This window comes from Epinephelus lanceolatus, chromosome 12 (genome assembly GCF_041903045.1).
Source record: "Epinephelus lanceolatus isolate andai-2023 chromosome 12, ASM4190304v1, whole genome shotgun sequence".
Lineage (NCBI taxonomy): Eukaryota > Metazoa > Chordata > Actinopteri > Perciformes > Serranidae > Epinephelus > Epinephelus lanceolatus.
In genome coordinates this window covers 2,174,645-2,188,204 of record NC_135745.1, presented here as the reverse complement: position 1 = coordinate 2,188,204, position 13,560 = coordinate 2,174,645, and the positions used below count along the sequence as shown (strand labels likewise).

The following is a 13,560-nucleotide window of genomic DNA, read 5'->3' as shown; positions in this document are numbered from 1 at the left end:
GCTGACGGCGCCCCAGACTAACGTCCAAGAACACAAAATTGAGACCACAAAGTATCTCCAACATGCTCATCCGTAGTGATCCGAGTGTCCTGAAGCCCCGACATAAAGTTTTTTTTTGTCAAGTTAAAGTTTGATTTAATTAAAGTTTGATTTTGCATCCGCCTGTGCTTGGTGTTTGGGCCGTAATAATGTGCTCCTTGTTATTACATGGCAGTCAATGCAAAAATTATAGGAGTAACAGCACGTGATGCTCTTAGTCTTGGAATGGGCTATTAGCAATGTTTTACTGTAAAGGCCCTGACACACCAAGCCGACGATTGGCCATCACTCAGTGTTGGGCCAACGGTGAGCATCTGTCACCCTAGTCGGTGTGGTGTGTCCTGCACTGTTGCCTCTTGTTTGCCCCCATCGGCTCCTTATTTTGGCCGATACAGCAAGTTGAATCTGTGACAGCAGCACAGCCTGTTGGTGAATGACATCATTCATATTTACATATTTACATGACGTCATGTATTTGTACCTATTGTTCATTAATATGCACTGTACTCTTCAAATAAAGTGAAAAATTGTTAGGAAAATTCTGAGTGGCAGTTCAGCTCAGCGGACGAAAAGAGAAACAGATGTGAGGAAAGCAAACAAAGAGCTAATGTCCAGAGGGAGTAAGACCAAAACAAACTTGCTTTATAAGGTCAGATTATTTTTCTTTATCCCCTGAGCTTTTTAGCAGAAACATTTCCTGATGGTTTGTGTAATTGTTCACTAGCTCACGGTACATATACTTTGTTCTTTCAACATTGGACTGTGTTGTTAATATGCTGGCTGGCAGGACCATATCTATGTTTCCCGGGTTCTATGTTTCCCAGGTTCTATGTTCCCCACTTAACCCTGCAAAAAAGGTTCTGTGTTCCCCGCTTACACAAAAAAGGTTCTATGTTTCCCGGGTTCTATGTTCCCTGCTCAACCAAGCGGGAACCATAGAACCTGTTTTGGTTGAGCGGGGAACATAGAACCCGGGAAACATAGAACCTTTTTGAGTGGTAAGCGGGGAACATAGAACCCCCTGACGAGCTATCTAGTAGGGGTGGGAATCATCAGAGGCCCCACGGTATTATATTATCACCATACTTAAGTCATGTGTACAGTAATTAAGCACAATATTATTGCAATATACAACGTGTTGCTATATGCTGAGTATCAGTATTGGGGGTGATGTGTTACAAAAGTTAATGTAATATATTACTGTAATGCATTACAAAAGTAAAGTGTTACCATACCATTATACATTACATATATTAGCTGTAAAGAATTAATATAACATGTTACCAACAGAATTTCAGGTAATATTATTACATTACCAAGTCACGTCAGCATTACCATCCAAAATAAACTGTTTGTTTTCATATTTGTCATCATCCACACTGATCACCACTGTGCCGCATTAATATTAGTGCATGTACGTACATCTATTCTGTGATATTTTACAGGGAGCAAAAGTCCTTCTACACACTTACTGCCCAGGCTGGTGACATCCACACAGGCCTCCCTCTGGAGCCGCAGTCTGAGTTCATCATTAAGGTGCAGGACATCAATGACAATGAGCCACGATTTGCTGATGGTCCCTACAGTGCCAGTGTCCCTGAGATGGCTCCAACAGGTAGGAATGTATTATCATGGGGTTAGCTATTTTTCTGCCATATGGCAACCATCTTTTAAAGGTGCTATGCAAAACCTTTGTCAAATAGTGCTATATAGAACCATATAGCAGTATATTGCTTATAATTTTTGAGCCTGGGAGCCCTTGAATGATGCCAGATAAATCCATGGAGAGTCAATATGCTTCTAAATTATATTTTTACTTAAATATGAATTATTATTAATCATTTTTTAAGAAATGGTACCATAACAAATTCTGAGTCCTGTACTAAATGCTTGCTGGGAAATACAATGTGTTACAAACCTTTCATAGCTGCACAATATTATCGTGCACATGGGAGCAAAAAGGTTGAGAGTCATCACCTTAATGTGTTATCCTCTGGAAATACACTGTTTGTAGGCTGTGTTATTGTAGTGTTTTTATTCTTACCACACAGGGGCTTAAAAAGATCTTTGTGTAGCAGCCGTGGTATTTAGCACCTCAACCTATGCTTAAGAACCATTTTTCTGTGTGTTGTGAATTGATACAATGACACGCTTTAACATCTTTATGAGATTGACCGGACTTTCAGCTCACTCCAGTGGCAACCACCTGCAGCAATACTTGACGCCTAAAGCAACTGACTCAATGTATAGAGTAATAAAATCTGGGTGGGCGGGAGGGGAGGTGGATGGGTCACACAAACAGGACTTTTATCCAGGACTTCAGAATTCATAAGCCATGTGAAAAAGGTCGGTGTAGTTTTGACGTAACATTACTTGATTTGTTGAGCACTGACGTCACTCACATAATTATGTTATGTTATGTAACAAACAAAAAACCTAATCAAGAAGTTTTGTTGCCTGAAGTTAACTGTCTGATTCACAATGAAAGGATGCAGTAGAATCCATCAAGCATCCACAGTACTTGCTCTTGTTTGAATTCCTTGGATATTATGAGCAGGATAGGATTCAGTAGACGATCACCATCACAAGCACTCCAGAAGGAGGTCAGGAGTCATAAGATACAGGACATTTGACTTTGGCTGAATTCATGGCTTTTATTTTTAATTGCTGCTGTACTTTTAGAAAATGAATAGAAATTAGACCAGAAACTAATTTGAAGTATTTTAACTATAAATGTTCTGTACCATATACTGTATGTACCGGTATTTCAAAATTAATTTTTTTTTAACTTAAATTCACCATGATCAAGTCAATTTTTTCCACAAGGTCACATTTTTCAAAAAATTCAAAAAGGATTAAACTCCAGTGCGCATCTTCAGAAGTTCTTGTCGGATGGTCAAACAGCTTCGGAATCTCTGGAATGTCTGAAACATTCTGAAGCCGAAAATTCACACCGTCCTCATGCAGTGATTGGCCAGCTTTGCAGAGATGAAAAGGGACCAGGGTCTGAACTTCTCTTTCTAGTTCTCCTTTAATCATTCTTCACATGGGTCTTTCTGTCCCTTTTCATGTGAACAACCAAGTGCAATGCTATAAACGACCTCCAAGAGAGACAGTATGAAAATGTGCACTGCCGCATCTTTGTGATGGCTGCTTCTAAACAAAATATGAACACTTCAGACTTTCTTATCCTCTCAGTAGCATGATTAATCTCAGTAATACCCCATTTGTACTTGGAGTTAACATATGTGATCTGAATCTGGACACGTCCTGTGGATAAGTAAAAACATGTCACTGCAAGTGTAAATACATGCAGAAAACCCCAATCTGAATACAAATTTAACAACCACACCAAACCTGGAGGTGGTGTGAATCTCAGGGAGGTGTGACTAATATCTGTAATTTACCCATATTCATATGAAAATAAATCCACCTGACATGTTGAAAGGTCACCTGACTTTCTGCCTAATTCAAGTTCTCTGTCAAAAAGTGACAGACAAGCTCTTCCTCTAAGTGAAAACCAATAGAACCCAAAAAGCAGTGTGGCTTCCCTTGACTTAAGAAACACCATGTTTGTAGAAAACTTTGCCTCGCTACCTATCTAATTTTTATACTGTGAATTAAATACAATGCAGACACAATCAAGATAACAATAGTGCTTAATGACACTAGGGGCTCTAGTTTCCCGGCGCGGCGCGGCACAGGGTGGCGAACCCCGCGCAGAGCTAGTTTCAAGCAGCGCAACCCGAGGCGCACTCAGTTTGGTAGTTTGGCAGACCGAGGTATGCTGAGATGGGTGTGGCAGCGCAGCAGGGGGAGGTGTCGACAGATCCAGCTTGGCGCAGTCACAGTTTAGTGCCAAAAGGCTTCGCTGAAGGTGCGCTAAAAGCTCGCCAGCTGAAACCAGGCCTACTGTCAATGCAGGCGGAGCGCAGCCGGTGTAAGCCGAAGTTTGGCTGACCGGCGGACAGTGCGCACACGTCACCAAAACCTCACAGGCAGGTTTCCAGAATATCAGGCACATTAATAATGCAATAAATACCCAAAAAAAACACTATTCAATGCAACTATCTGCAATCAGCACATAAATGTATCTCTATATCGACTGTCCCGTCACATGTGATGTCAGATCAAAGGGGATTGGCACCGTTTGGCACGTTTGGCACACTTGGCACGCGTAATGGAAACCCAGCTTGATTTGATTAACACAGCTGCAAAGTAATGAGTTCACATCCCTCTCAGCCAACCACAAACAGCCACAGCATCAGATAGGGAATATATATTCAGCATCTACCATCATAGAAAAGTCAAAAGTAAAGAAACAGAGTGAGACTGCGAGAGAGAAAGAGAGAGCGCGCACGCACGAGAGAAACGCAACATTAATTTACAATTGTGGTGACCTCCTCCCAGGCTACCTTTGCATCATCAGCCCATGGAGGTCTGCTTGCAGTTCCGTATATTCGGACACTGCGAGCTTGGACCTCCCGGACCAAAACATCAGTTTCCTCCTGGGAGGAGTTTGGCTCTCTTCTGCCATGGCGAATTGAGTAAACTCTCATTACGCCTTCGCGCGGCGCATTTAAGGGCGAGGAGAGGGGCTCATTTGATTGGTGTGACGTGTGTAAAACCCACTCCATGCCTTCTCTCCTTCCTCTTTCCGACTTGAGCAGGTAGGAGGGACGGAGGTGGGAAAGAAGAGTAGCTGCACCAGCGCGCATGGTGTGCCAAACTTGCGAAATCCACCTGGCCACACCCAGCTGCGCCCCCGCCTTGCCCGGTCTGCGATACTAGAGCCCTAGGTGTAAATGCAAAGACCTGTGATCAGATAGTGGAATTTGTGGAAATCTGCCCAGTAGATTTTGATTATTCTTGTGAAAAAAAAGTGGCCTGAAATTTAAATTACTGAAATGTATATGCAGAATGTTATTTTACAGGGTTTTTGGTTCGACTCAGTGCTCGGTTTAGCTTGGATTCATTAAGTTGTATTTGCTGCACACACACACACACACACACACACACTAAGCCAGACTTAGTGGCCCATCTGTCTGCTAAATACCATTACTGAGAGGTAATTTAAGTCAAGGTCTTTAGGCCTTAAGCTGTTAATGCTTCAGCTGAGGCACAAAGTGCTCTAAGAGAACACAAGTGTGACCCCATTATGTCTCTGTTGCAGGGAAATACAGCAACAAACTGTGCAGCAGATTAGCTGTGGTAGTGAACAGTGCAAGTATCCATTTGATAAAAAACATACTTCTATCCATGAGGAATCGACTGCTAAGAATAGATTCAGCCATGTTTTCTCTTTTCAGAGCTGTATTCTGTGGAGCTGCTGACTTCTCGCGGAGAGTGTTTGATATGCTTTGAATATGAGCCTCAGACTGCATAGGTTTAAGTTTGTGTCATGGGCTGATTTTTTTTTTTCCGAAAGATATGCATTTTAATTGTAGCTGTTAAGCTCTATGCTGTTTGTTAAAGGGGCAACCCACCAGTTTTACAAAAAAAAAAAGCTCCACCACATTCTCATGCAACTCTTCAAATAACACAGCTTTGTCAGTGATTTTGGCATTCGACACTGATACAAAAAGGCACCTTTTGAGGCAGTATGACACACCACTGGGCAGCGTCAGTTTTTAACACTGCCAGGCAGTTTTGAAACATTTTTGGTAACAATCTAATATAAGGAGCTGGAAAGTCCCTATAGGGCAGGTGGGAGGGGGTGGACAGGTCCAATGAACCCCAGACTTTCACCCAGGAGTCCGCTGTTCACTTTCTGTGTCAATTTAGAGCCACACTGTGATGTTTTTTTTTTTTCTTAAACTAACCACGTGCTTATGTACCTTAAACCTGGCCTTTTTTATGTTCCCTAAACCTAACCACATCCTTTTATTCCCGAAACCTAACTATGTGCTTTTATTGCCTGAATCTGACCACATGCTTTTGTTCCCTAAACCGACCCACATACTTCTGTTGCACATGGGAATAAACATAAATACCAGGTGTATTACTGTCATAGTATGTTTACTTTGACAAAGAGTGTATGCATCTAACAAGCGGAAACTGCACATTTTCTTTGAAACCATAAGTGTATTTTGAAAAGATACAATGCATGTTCCAAGCAAAAATTGACATGGCGTCACAGAACATCAACAACAAATGCAAGAAGATACCTAATGCATCATATTTTGAAAGTCCACTGAAAGAAGTGATATGTGAGCAGTCGCGATGAGAACACATGGGAAGCTCAGTTGTCATGGAGATCTCCTGAACCTGTGAAAACACTTACAAGTTACCATTAGTTAAAGTTTAGTGTGTTTTGTTGCTCTGATAGAACTTTTTAAAGTCTGAACAGGATCAGGATCAGAGAAGGCAGTAAGAAGAAAAAATGCTATCAAGTTGTATATCAAGTATTTTCTGGAGGGGGCATCACCAAATGCCAGACTGCAGTCCGGAACCATAGTGAGTGACATTTCCATCCAGACCTGTGACCAATTTCTGATAATTTACTGAGAATAAATAATGATCTAAAAGGAGTGTTGTGCTTTTCCAGTGGTCACGGCTATAGATTGTAGACATAGGTAATCCAGCAAAAGCTTGCTAAATGCTAATATCAGGTCAGGTATAATCTTTACCATTTTCACTGTATTAGACTGATGGAAATGTCATTAGTTCTGCAGGTATTTGGCCACAAACCAAAAGTAGGAGAATTATTTGAAACAAATTTATTTAAGCTGAGATTGGATAGATGTGAAATGTTTCGTACATGTGTCTATTGTAGAGTGCCAAACAACATCCAGATCTTTGCATTGTTGCCATGGCTGTAAGATGCTAACACATGCAATCACAACCCCAGTGTCCTACTGATAAACCTTGATACCTAAGCCCCAATCCACTGAAAAACTGTACATTCTTACCTTTGGTGTATTCATGTACATGTACTTTGTTTGCATGTTGTTAGTTCAGGTTTTTCAGAGGACAACTTGAGGGAGTTCTATGATTTCAGAAACAAAATTTGATGTTAACTGTGTTTCATTTGTTTGGATTTAGTATTATTTCATCCTGGGATTGTCTGATCTGCAACACATATGGAGGATAATCAGCTTTTCTCTGAAGCTCACTGGTTTGGCGTTAACCCAAGCTGTCATCTAAACCATGCTGGCACCTAAATGCCATGTAACTGATATCTTAATGCCAGTGTTAGTGAAATAAAACCCTGATGGTGATGTCATCAGTATCCCCACTGAAAGTTAAATGCAACAGAAAATCCAGCAGTCCCCCTGTGTTCTGTGCACAGGGGTGCATGCTATCATACTAAATCACAATGAGCCGCACAGTAACCAAATCTGCAGTTATAAACAATGCTGCAGTAGGCTACAATAAATACTACAGAAATGTCATATTTAAATTGTAAATTGTGTTAGATTTGTTAGTCAACTGTGTGTATATTAATCATTTGACAAGTCTACTGCCACAGCTGTGAAGGAGAATGCTTTCAAAGCTGTCACCCCTTGAGCTATTAATAAATGTAGATAATCTTTACAGTCAAAATCATTTTTTACCAATATGGTTATGATTGTGTCAGTCATTATTCTGCTCTTCCATGTTAATATTGTGTTGACCTATAAGGTGCTTCAGGTGCTACTTTTGCCAGAGAAGTCATGAAGAACTTGTTGTACTCCTTACACATATTGTGCTAAGGTGAATGACGGTAAGCACACTGAAACAAGTGTATGTAAAACAAGGTGTTATTACATGTTCTGATGCACTGATGATCAATAAATTAATCTCCAGGATCTGACACTGCATCAGCCAAGATGACAGCACCTGTGGTACACACACTAACATGATAAAAAATACCTCATTATCTCAAAAAAAGTAATACTCTGAGATGTATAAATTAATAGAACATTACCTTTTGTTTTCTCCTAAAAACTTAATGATTTAATGTGTGTCCTTTACCTAAAATAACAAGACTATTTACTTGAGATTTCGATTCCCAATACAAAGGAAGATTTATTGTATTTCTTGTCACGCCACTGCCATAATGTGCTTCATAATGTGCCCTGCTGAAAAAGAAAATTTATTGTATTTTTTTGTTAAGAAGGGAAACCTATAAATACATAACCTGTGTGTTTGTGTGTGTGTGTGTGTGTGTGTGTGTGTGTGTGTGTGTTTGCTCAGGAACCTATGTAACACAGGTGACTGCCACAGATGCAGATGACCCCACATATGGCAACAGTGCACGTATTGTCTACAGCATCCTTCAAGGCCAGCCATACTTCTCTGTGGACCCCATGACAGGTGACAGGACAACAACATTTATGTTAGCACTTCTGTATTACAACTTCCATGAAAAAAACAAGACTTATTTATACAGTTGTATAACAGATCTGTGACTTTTGAGTGAACCCACAACTCACACTCCCAGTGTGTTTAAATGGCATTCTGTATAGTAAAGTGTGAGCATTAGCATTATTACTTCACTTGCTGTGAAGTAATAATGCTAACTACTGCACCACCGTGCCTCCGGGTAGAGAAGTTCTTTTTTTATATCTTCAATTTGTGCATGAATGCATGCAATAAAAGGCATAAGGGACACAAAAGGCTTGGACCAGCACCTAGAATGAGTTCCAAGCTTTGCTGCATTGACCTATATTCTTCCTTTTATCGGTCCTAATCAAAAGTTGACACCTAACTTGCACCCACACTGTGACTCTCTGCCCAGTTCAGCTCTTTACAACTCACCAACAAATCAAACTAACATAGAGGAGATGAGTATAAAAAAACTGTGATCTTCAGATGCAAAAGTCTTCAGTCTGGCTTGATGAATTTATAGGGTTATAGTGCAAATCCTAGTAAATAAAACACTGTGTCTTGCCAAGGCTACTGTGTCTTGCCAAGGCTACTCACTCACATATCATGCTATGTATAAAAACACATCAGCATGAATCTGGCAAAAATATACAATGGAATGAATTTTTCACATACAGTTGAGGACAAGTAGGAGGGCTACCTCTACCCTGATTGCCATGCTCCTCAGTGTGCTCGTTTTCTTTCTTTCATGTATCATCAGATGGCCAACTCCATGTCGTGCAACCATGCCCTCATCTCCGGTCCTAAGTCAAAGAGGCCGGATTCTGAGGGTGGGCTGCATAGGAGGCAGCCGGTGATTATGTGCTCGGCAGTCTGTTCAGACTCGCCACACTCGCATGCCGCACTGTCCAATAGGCCCCACTTCATCAGAGATGACTTGAAGCGGCCGACCCAAGTGCGTAGACGGTTCAGCGAGGTCCATAGATGGCGTGGTAGGTCTTCTCCTTTTACACTGCCACCTGGGTGCTGGATGTATCGGTGGATGCGGGAGGGCCCAGCCGGCTCCCAAATCTGTTTCCAGGATGCTGCCAGCCAGGTGTCTCTGGACAAGTCCTCAGGAATGGACTGTAGCAGATCTTGTGCCGCCTTGGTGTAGGGATGGCGAGACTTGAGCCTGCATGGTGGCGCCGGTGTTGTTGTGGCTTTGTGCAGGATGTGCCAGTCGTACTTCTGGGCTTTTCTTGCCAGGGCGAGGGTAGCTGCATCCCGTCGGAGACTGGTCGGAGCAATTCCAGCGAGGACTGGCAGGTGAGACACGGGGGTGGGTTTCAGACAACCAGTTACTATCCGGAGGGTGCTGTTGATGGCAGTGTCTATCTTATTCACGTGAGGGCTTCTGCTCCAGGCAGGGGCACAGTATTCGCCTACGGGTAGGACCAGGGCTTGTGTGGATATGCGTAGGGTCTGGGGGGAAGCTCCCCAAGTCAAACCCGCCAGGCGGCGGATGAGCGAGACCCTAGCTGTAACCTTGGCCTTCACTTCATCCAGGTGTTGCTTGTAGGACAATGTCCGATCCAAGCGTACGCCGAGGTACTTGGGGGCTTGTTGGAACTCCAGGCGGTTGTTGCCAACATACACGGCCAGTTGCCTTCTTGCTTCCCGATTGTTGAGGTGGTAAGCTGCCGACACTGTCTTGCCCATGCTGAGCTGGAGGTGCCACTTCTGGAGGTAGTCTGCCAGGATGCCCATGTCTCGGTTGAGACCATCTTCCATCGCCTTCCATGTTGGTTGTCTAAGCATGATGGCCAAGTCGTCCGCATAGCCGTACTTACTAGATGTTGTCTTTGGCAGGTCGTGAATGTAGATGTTGAACAACATTGGTGAGAGGACGGAGCCTTGTGGGACCCCGTTCTTCAACCTTTGGAGCCTGCTGGTCTGGCCAGTTTCAGATGTAGACCACAGTGCCAGACAGTATCGTAGGCGGCTGTCAGGTCCAGGAATACTGCTCCAGCTTTCTCATTATCCTGAAAGCTGTCTTCGATGTCCTGAGTGAGTAGCGTTACCTGATCCACTGTTGACCTGCCTCGGCGGAAGCCGGCTTGTTGCAGTGGGAGTTGTGGGTCTACCACTGGCTCGATGCGGCTGTGAATCAGCCTTTCCAGGATCTTATATGGGACACATAGCAGTGAAATGGGCCTGTAGGACTTCGGGTCTTCGGCTGGTTTATTCGGCTTTGGAAAGGCTATGACGGAAGCACGGCGCCAGGTCTTTGGGATCTTGGTCCTCCTGAAGCATGATGCCAGCGAGCCAGCGAGATGTTCTTACGCTTTGGTGTATGACAAACTCTGGATGGATATTGTCTCGACCTGGTGCCTTGCCCGGCTTCAGTTTGTTGATTGCTGCACTTAGTTCAGCTGCAGTGAAGTCTCCTGAAAGGTTGGCATCGGCGCTGGCTGCCCTGGAGAGAGAGGATACTTCACATGAGGTCAGTCTTGTGGAGTTTTTGTCAGCATCCGGGAAGTTTTTCTCCCTGAGAGCAGGTTGATGGTCTGCCATGCCTTTCGGCTTGAGTGGGTGAAGTCAATAGATTCCTGCTCCTTTAAAAAGGGGTTACACTCTACTATCAGTTTAAGCAGAACCCATTAAATTCCATTGTGCCCTGACCCCAGCGGTTTGTTGTTGCCTTGGAATGACAAAAATGTAATTCTAATGACAGTAACCACATGTCTGAGGATCTCTTTTTCAGTACTGTTGTTCTGCCTCACACTGTTAGGCAAGAGAAGCATCCACTTTGCCTGTGTTTAGACCTGTGTTAAAGAAAACATCATTTGTCACTGTTTTGCTCTCTTTTCTGGATCCTCTCTGGAGGTTTCCAATAACAGAATCCACTGATGAATGCATGCCTTTACCATCGCAGGACTCAGCAAGGTTAGCAGTAAATTGAGTTTGTCAACAGCAAGTGAAGTAGCCATTCTCTTGTCACAATTTGGTTGTTTTGAAAACAGCAGTAAAGTCAATCGTGGTGGTAAGACAACATGTCTTACATCTAGTTCCAGACTCTCTCACTGCTGCAGGATATTTGGCAGCCCAGCTCTAGCAAGCTGGAGCTGGTCTGGAATGGGTCCCCACGGAGCAGAATCTCCAGGGAACGTGGAGGCGCGAAGACGGCTCACAGTCCCAACAGGCGATTCACCACTAATTCCCTCAATGGTTGCACTTGCAGCAGAGCTATTGTTGCAAGCTGGGGGCTTCTCACTGTCCAGACTGTTCATTCTCATAAGGGGTGATCAATCGCTAACTCATTGCCACATGCTGCCTGGTAACATTAGGTATTCTGACAGGTGAAGTAATAACATCACTACCTGAGCTATCATCATTGCTAGCAGGTACCTCTCCAGAGTAAAGAAACTTTACAGGTTACGTGATTGTTAATGTAATCCCCATCAGCTTCAAGTTGATGTTGATTTGACCCTTTTGACCTTTTAATTATGCATCACATGACTCAGCCAAGCAATGAGGGGAGGGTCTGTCAACTCACAGTCACACTGTGTGAGTAGGTGAAAAGCAACACATATAAAGAACTGAACATACTCCTGTTCTTACAATCAGTTTGTGATGAAATTTCACGTCATCATCTTCTGATTAGATCACCTGCTACAGATACACCAGGACGATATTCCCAGTCTATGACACTCAAGTGTGATATGTATGTATATGTATTTAACAGTCATAATCACAAAAGTAGCAACAGTATTATCAGTAATAAAGGCTGAAGTAGTATGTGGGAGATGGAAAACACTGATATATAATGTGTAGATGCTGTTTCAAATGGAGATTCTGCTGCTGTAATCTGTCCTTTAAAGATTGTAACCACACACACACACACAGGCTTGTGTCTGTGAGAGTGAAGCCATTGTTATGCTAATTAATGACTGCATGTAGCTGAGTGAGAGACAAGGTGAGAGCCCAAGCACTTTAAGATGGGTTTAAAATTTCTCGAACTAGTCCTTCCTGTTCCGTGGGTCCAATGGTTAATCTGAACATACCAGCAGAGAGTTACACTCGTCCCGAACGCAGACATATAGTTTTTATGTTTGTGGAGTCAAAAATGTGACCTTAGTCGCAAGTTAAAGATGTGTTGGCCCTCATCTTTTCTTCCGCAGATTGTCATAAGGTTTTGTTTCATGTCACCTTTGAGCACTTTTAAAATCCAAACCGTTCGAGTAATGACAAAGTCATTCAAAATTTTTGTTTACCAGGGGTAGAGCTGTCATGTGTGTGAGTTTGAAGCCAATACGATAAACAGTGTAGGAGAAAATATTTTTTGAGAGAGATAATTTTTGAAAAACAACATCTTACACTGAAAGGGCAAATATTCGCTGCAACTTTATTCACTTCCTGTTTGTGATGGGTGAGCATGCTGCTGAGATCTGCTGTGCTCTGTTCAATACGTTATCGCTGTAAAATAATCTTCGTGTAACACCTCTTGAAATAGACGAGTAGTTTATATACAGTACAGGCCAAAAGTTTGGACACACCTTTTCATTCAATGCGTTTTCTTTATTTTCATGACTATTTAACATGGTAGATTCTCACTGAAAGCATCAAAACTATGAATGAACACATGTGGAGTTATGTACTTAACAAAAAAAGGTGAAATAACTGAAAACATGTTTTATATTCTAGTTTCTTCAAAATAGCCACCCTTTGCTCTGATTACTGCTTTGCACACTCTTGGCATTCTCTCGATGAGCTTCAAGAGGTAGTCACCTGAAATGGTTTTCCAACAGTCTTGAAGGAGTTCCCAGAGGTGTTTAGCACTTGTTGGCCCCTTTGCCTTCACTCTGCGGTCCAGCTCACCCCAAACCATCTCGATTGGGTTCAGGTCCGGTGACTGTGGAGGCCAGGTCATCTGCCGCAGCACTCCATCACTCTCCTTCTTGGTCAAATAGCCCTTACACAGCCTGGAGGTGTGTTTGGGGTCATTGTCCTGTTGAAAAATAAATGATCGTCCAACTAAACGCAAACCGGATGGGATGGCATGTCGCTGCAGGATGCTGTGGTAGCCATGCTGGTTCAGTGTGCCTTCAATTTTGAATAAATCCCCAACAGTGTCACCAGCAAAACACCCCCACACCATCACACCTCCTCCTCCATGCTTCACAGTGGGAACCAGGCATGTGGAATCCATCCCTTCACCTTTTCTGCGTC

General features: G+C 43.0%; 1 protein-coding gene across 4 annotated transcripts in view; it reads left to right on the top strand.

Annotated features, from left to right (window-relative positions):
- LOC117271765 (cadherin-12-like) overlaps positions 1 to 13,560 on the top strand; it is a 307,819-nt gene that overhangs the window by 136,599 nt on the left and 157,660 nt on the right. For all 4 annotated transcript variants that reach the window (XM_078172868.1, XM_033650139.2, XM_078172867.1 and 1 more), the window contains 2 exons: positions 1,485 to 1,654; positions 8,218 to 8,337. In XM_078172868.1, coding sequence (XP_078028994.1) covers positions 1,485 to 1,654; positions 8,218 to 8,337 — 290 coding nt within the window. The remainder of the gene's footprint in view (positions 1 to 1,484; positions 1,655 to 8,217; positions 8,338 to 13,560) is intronic.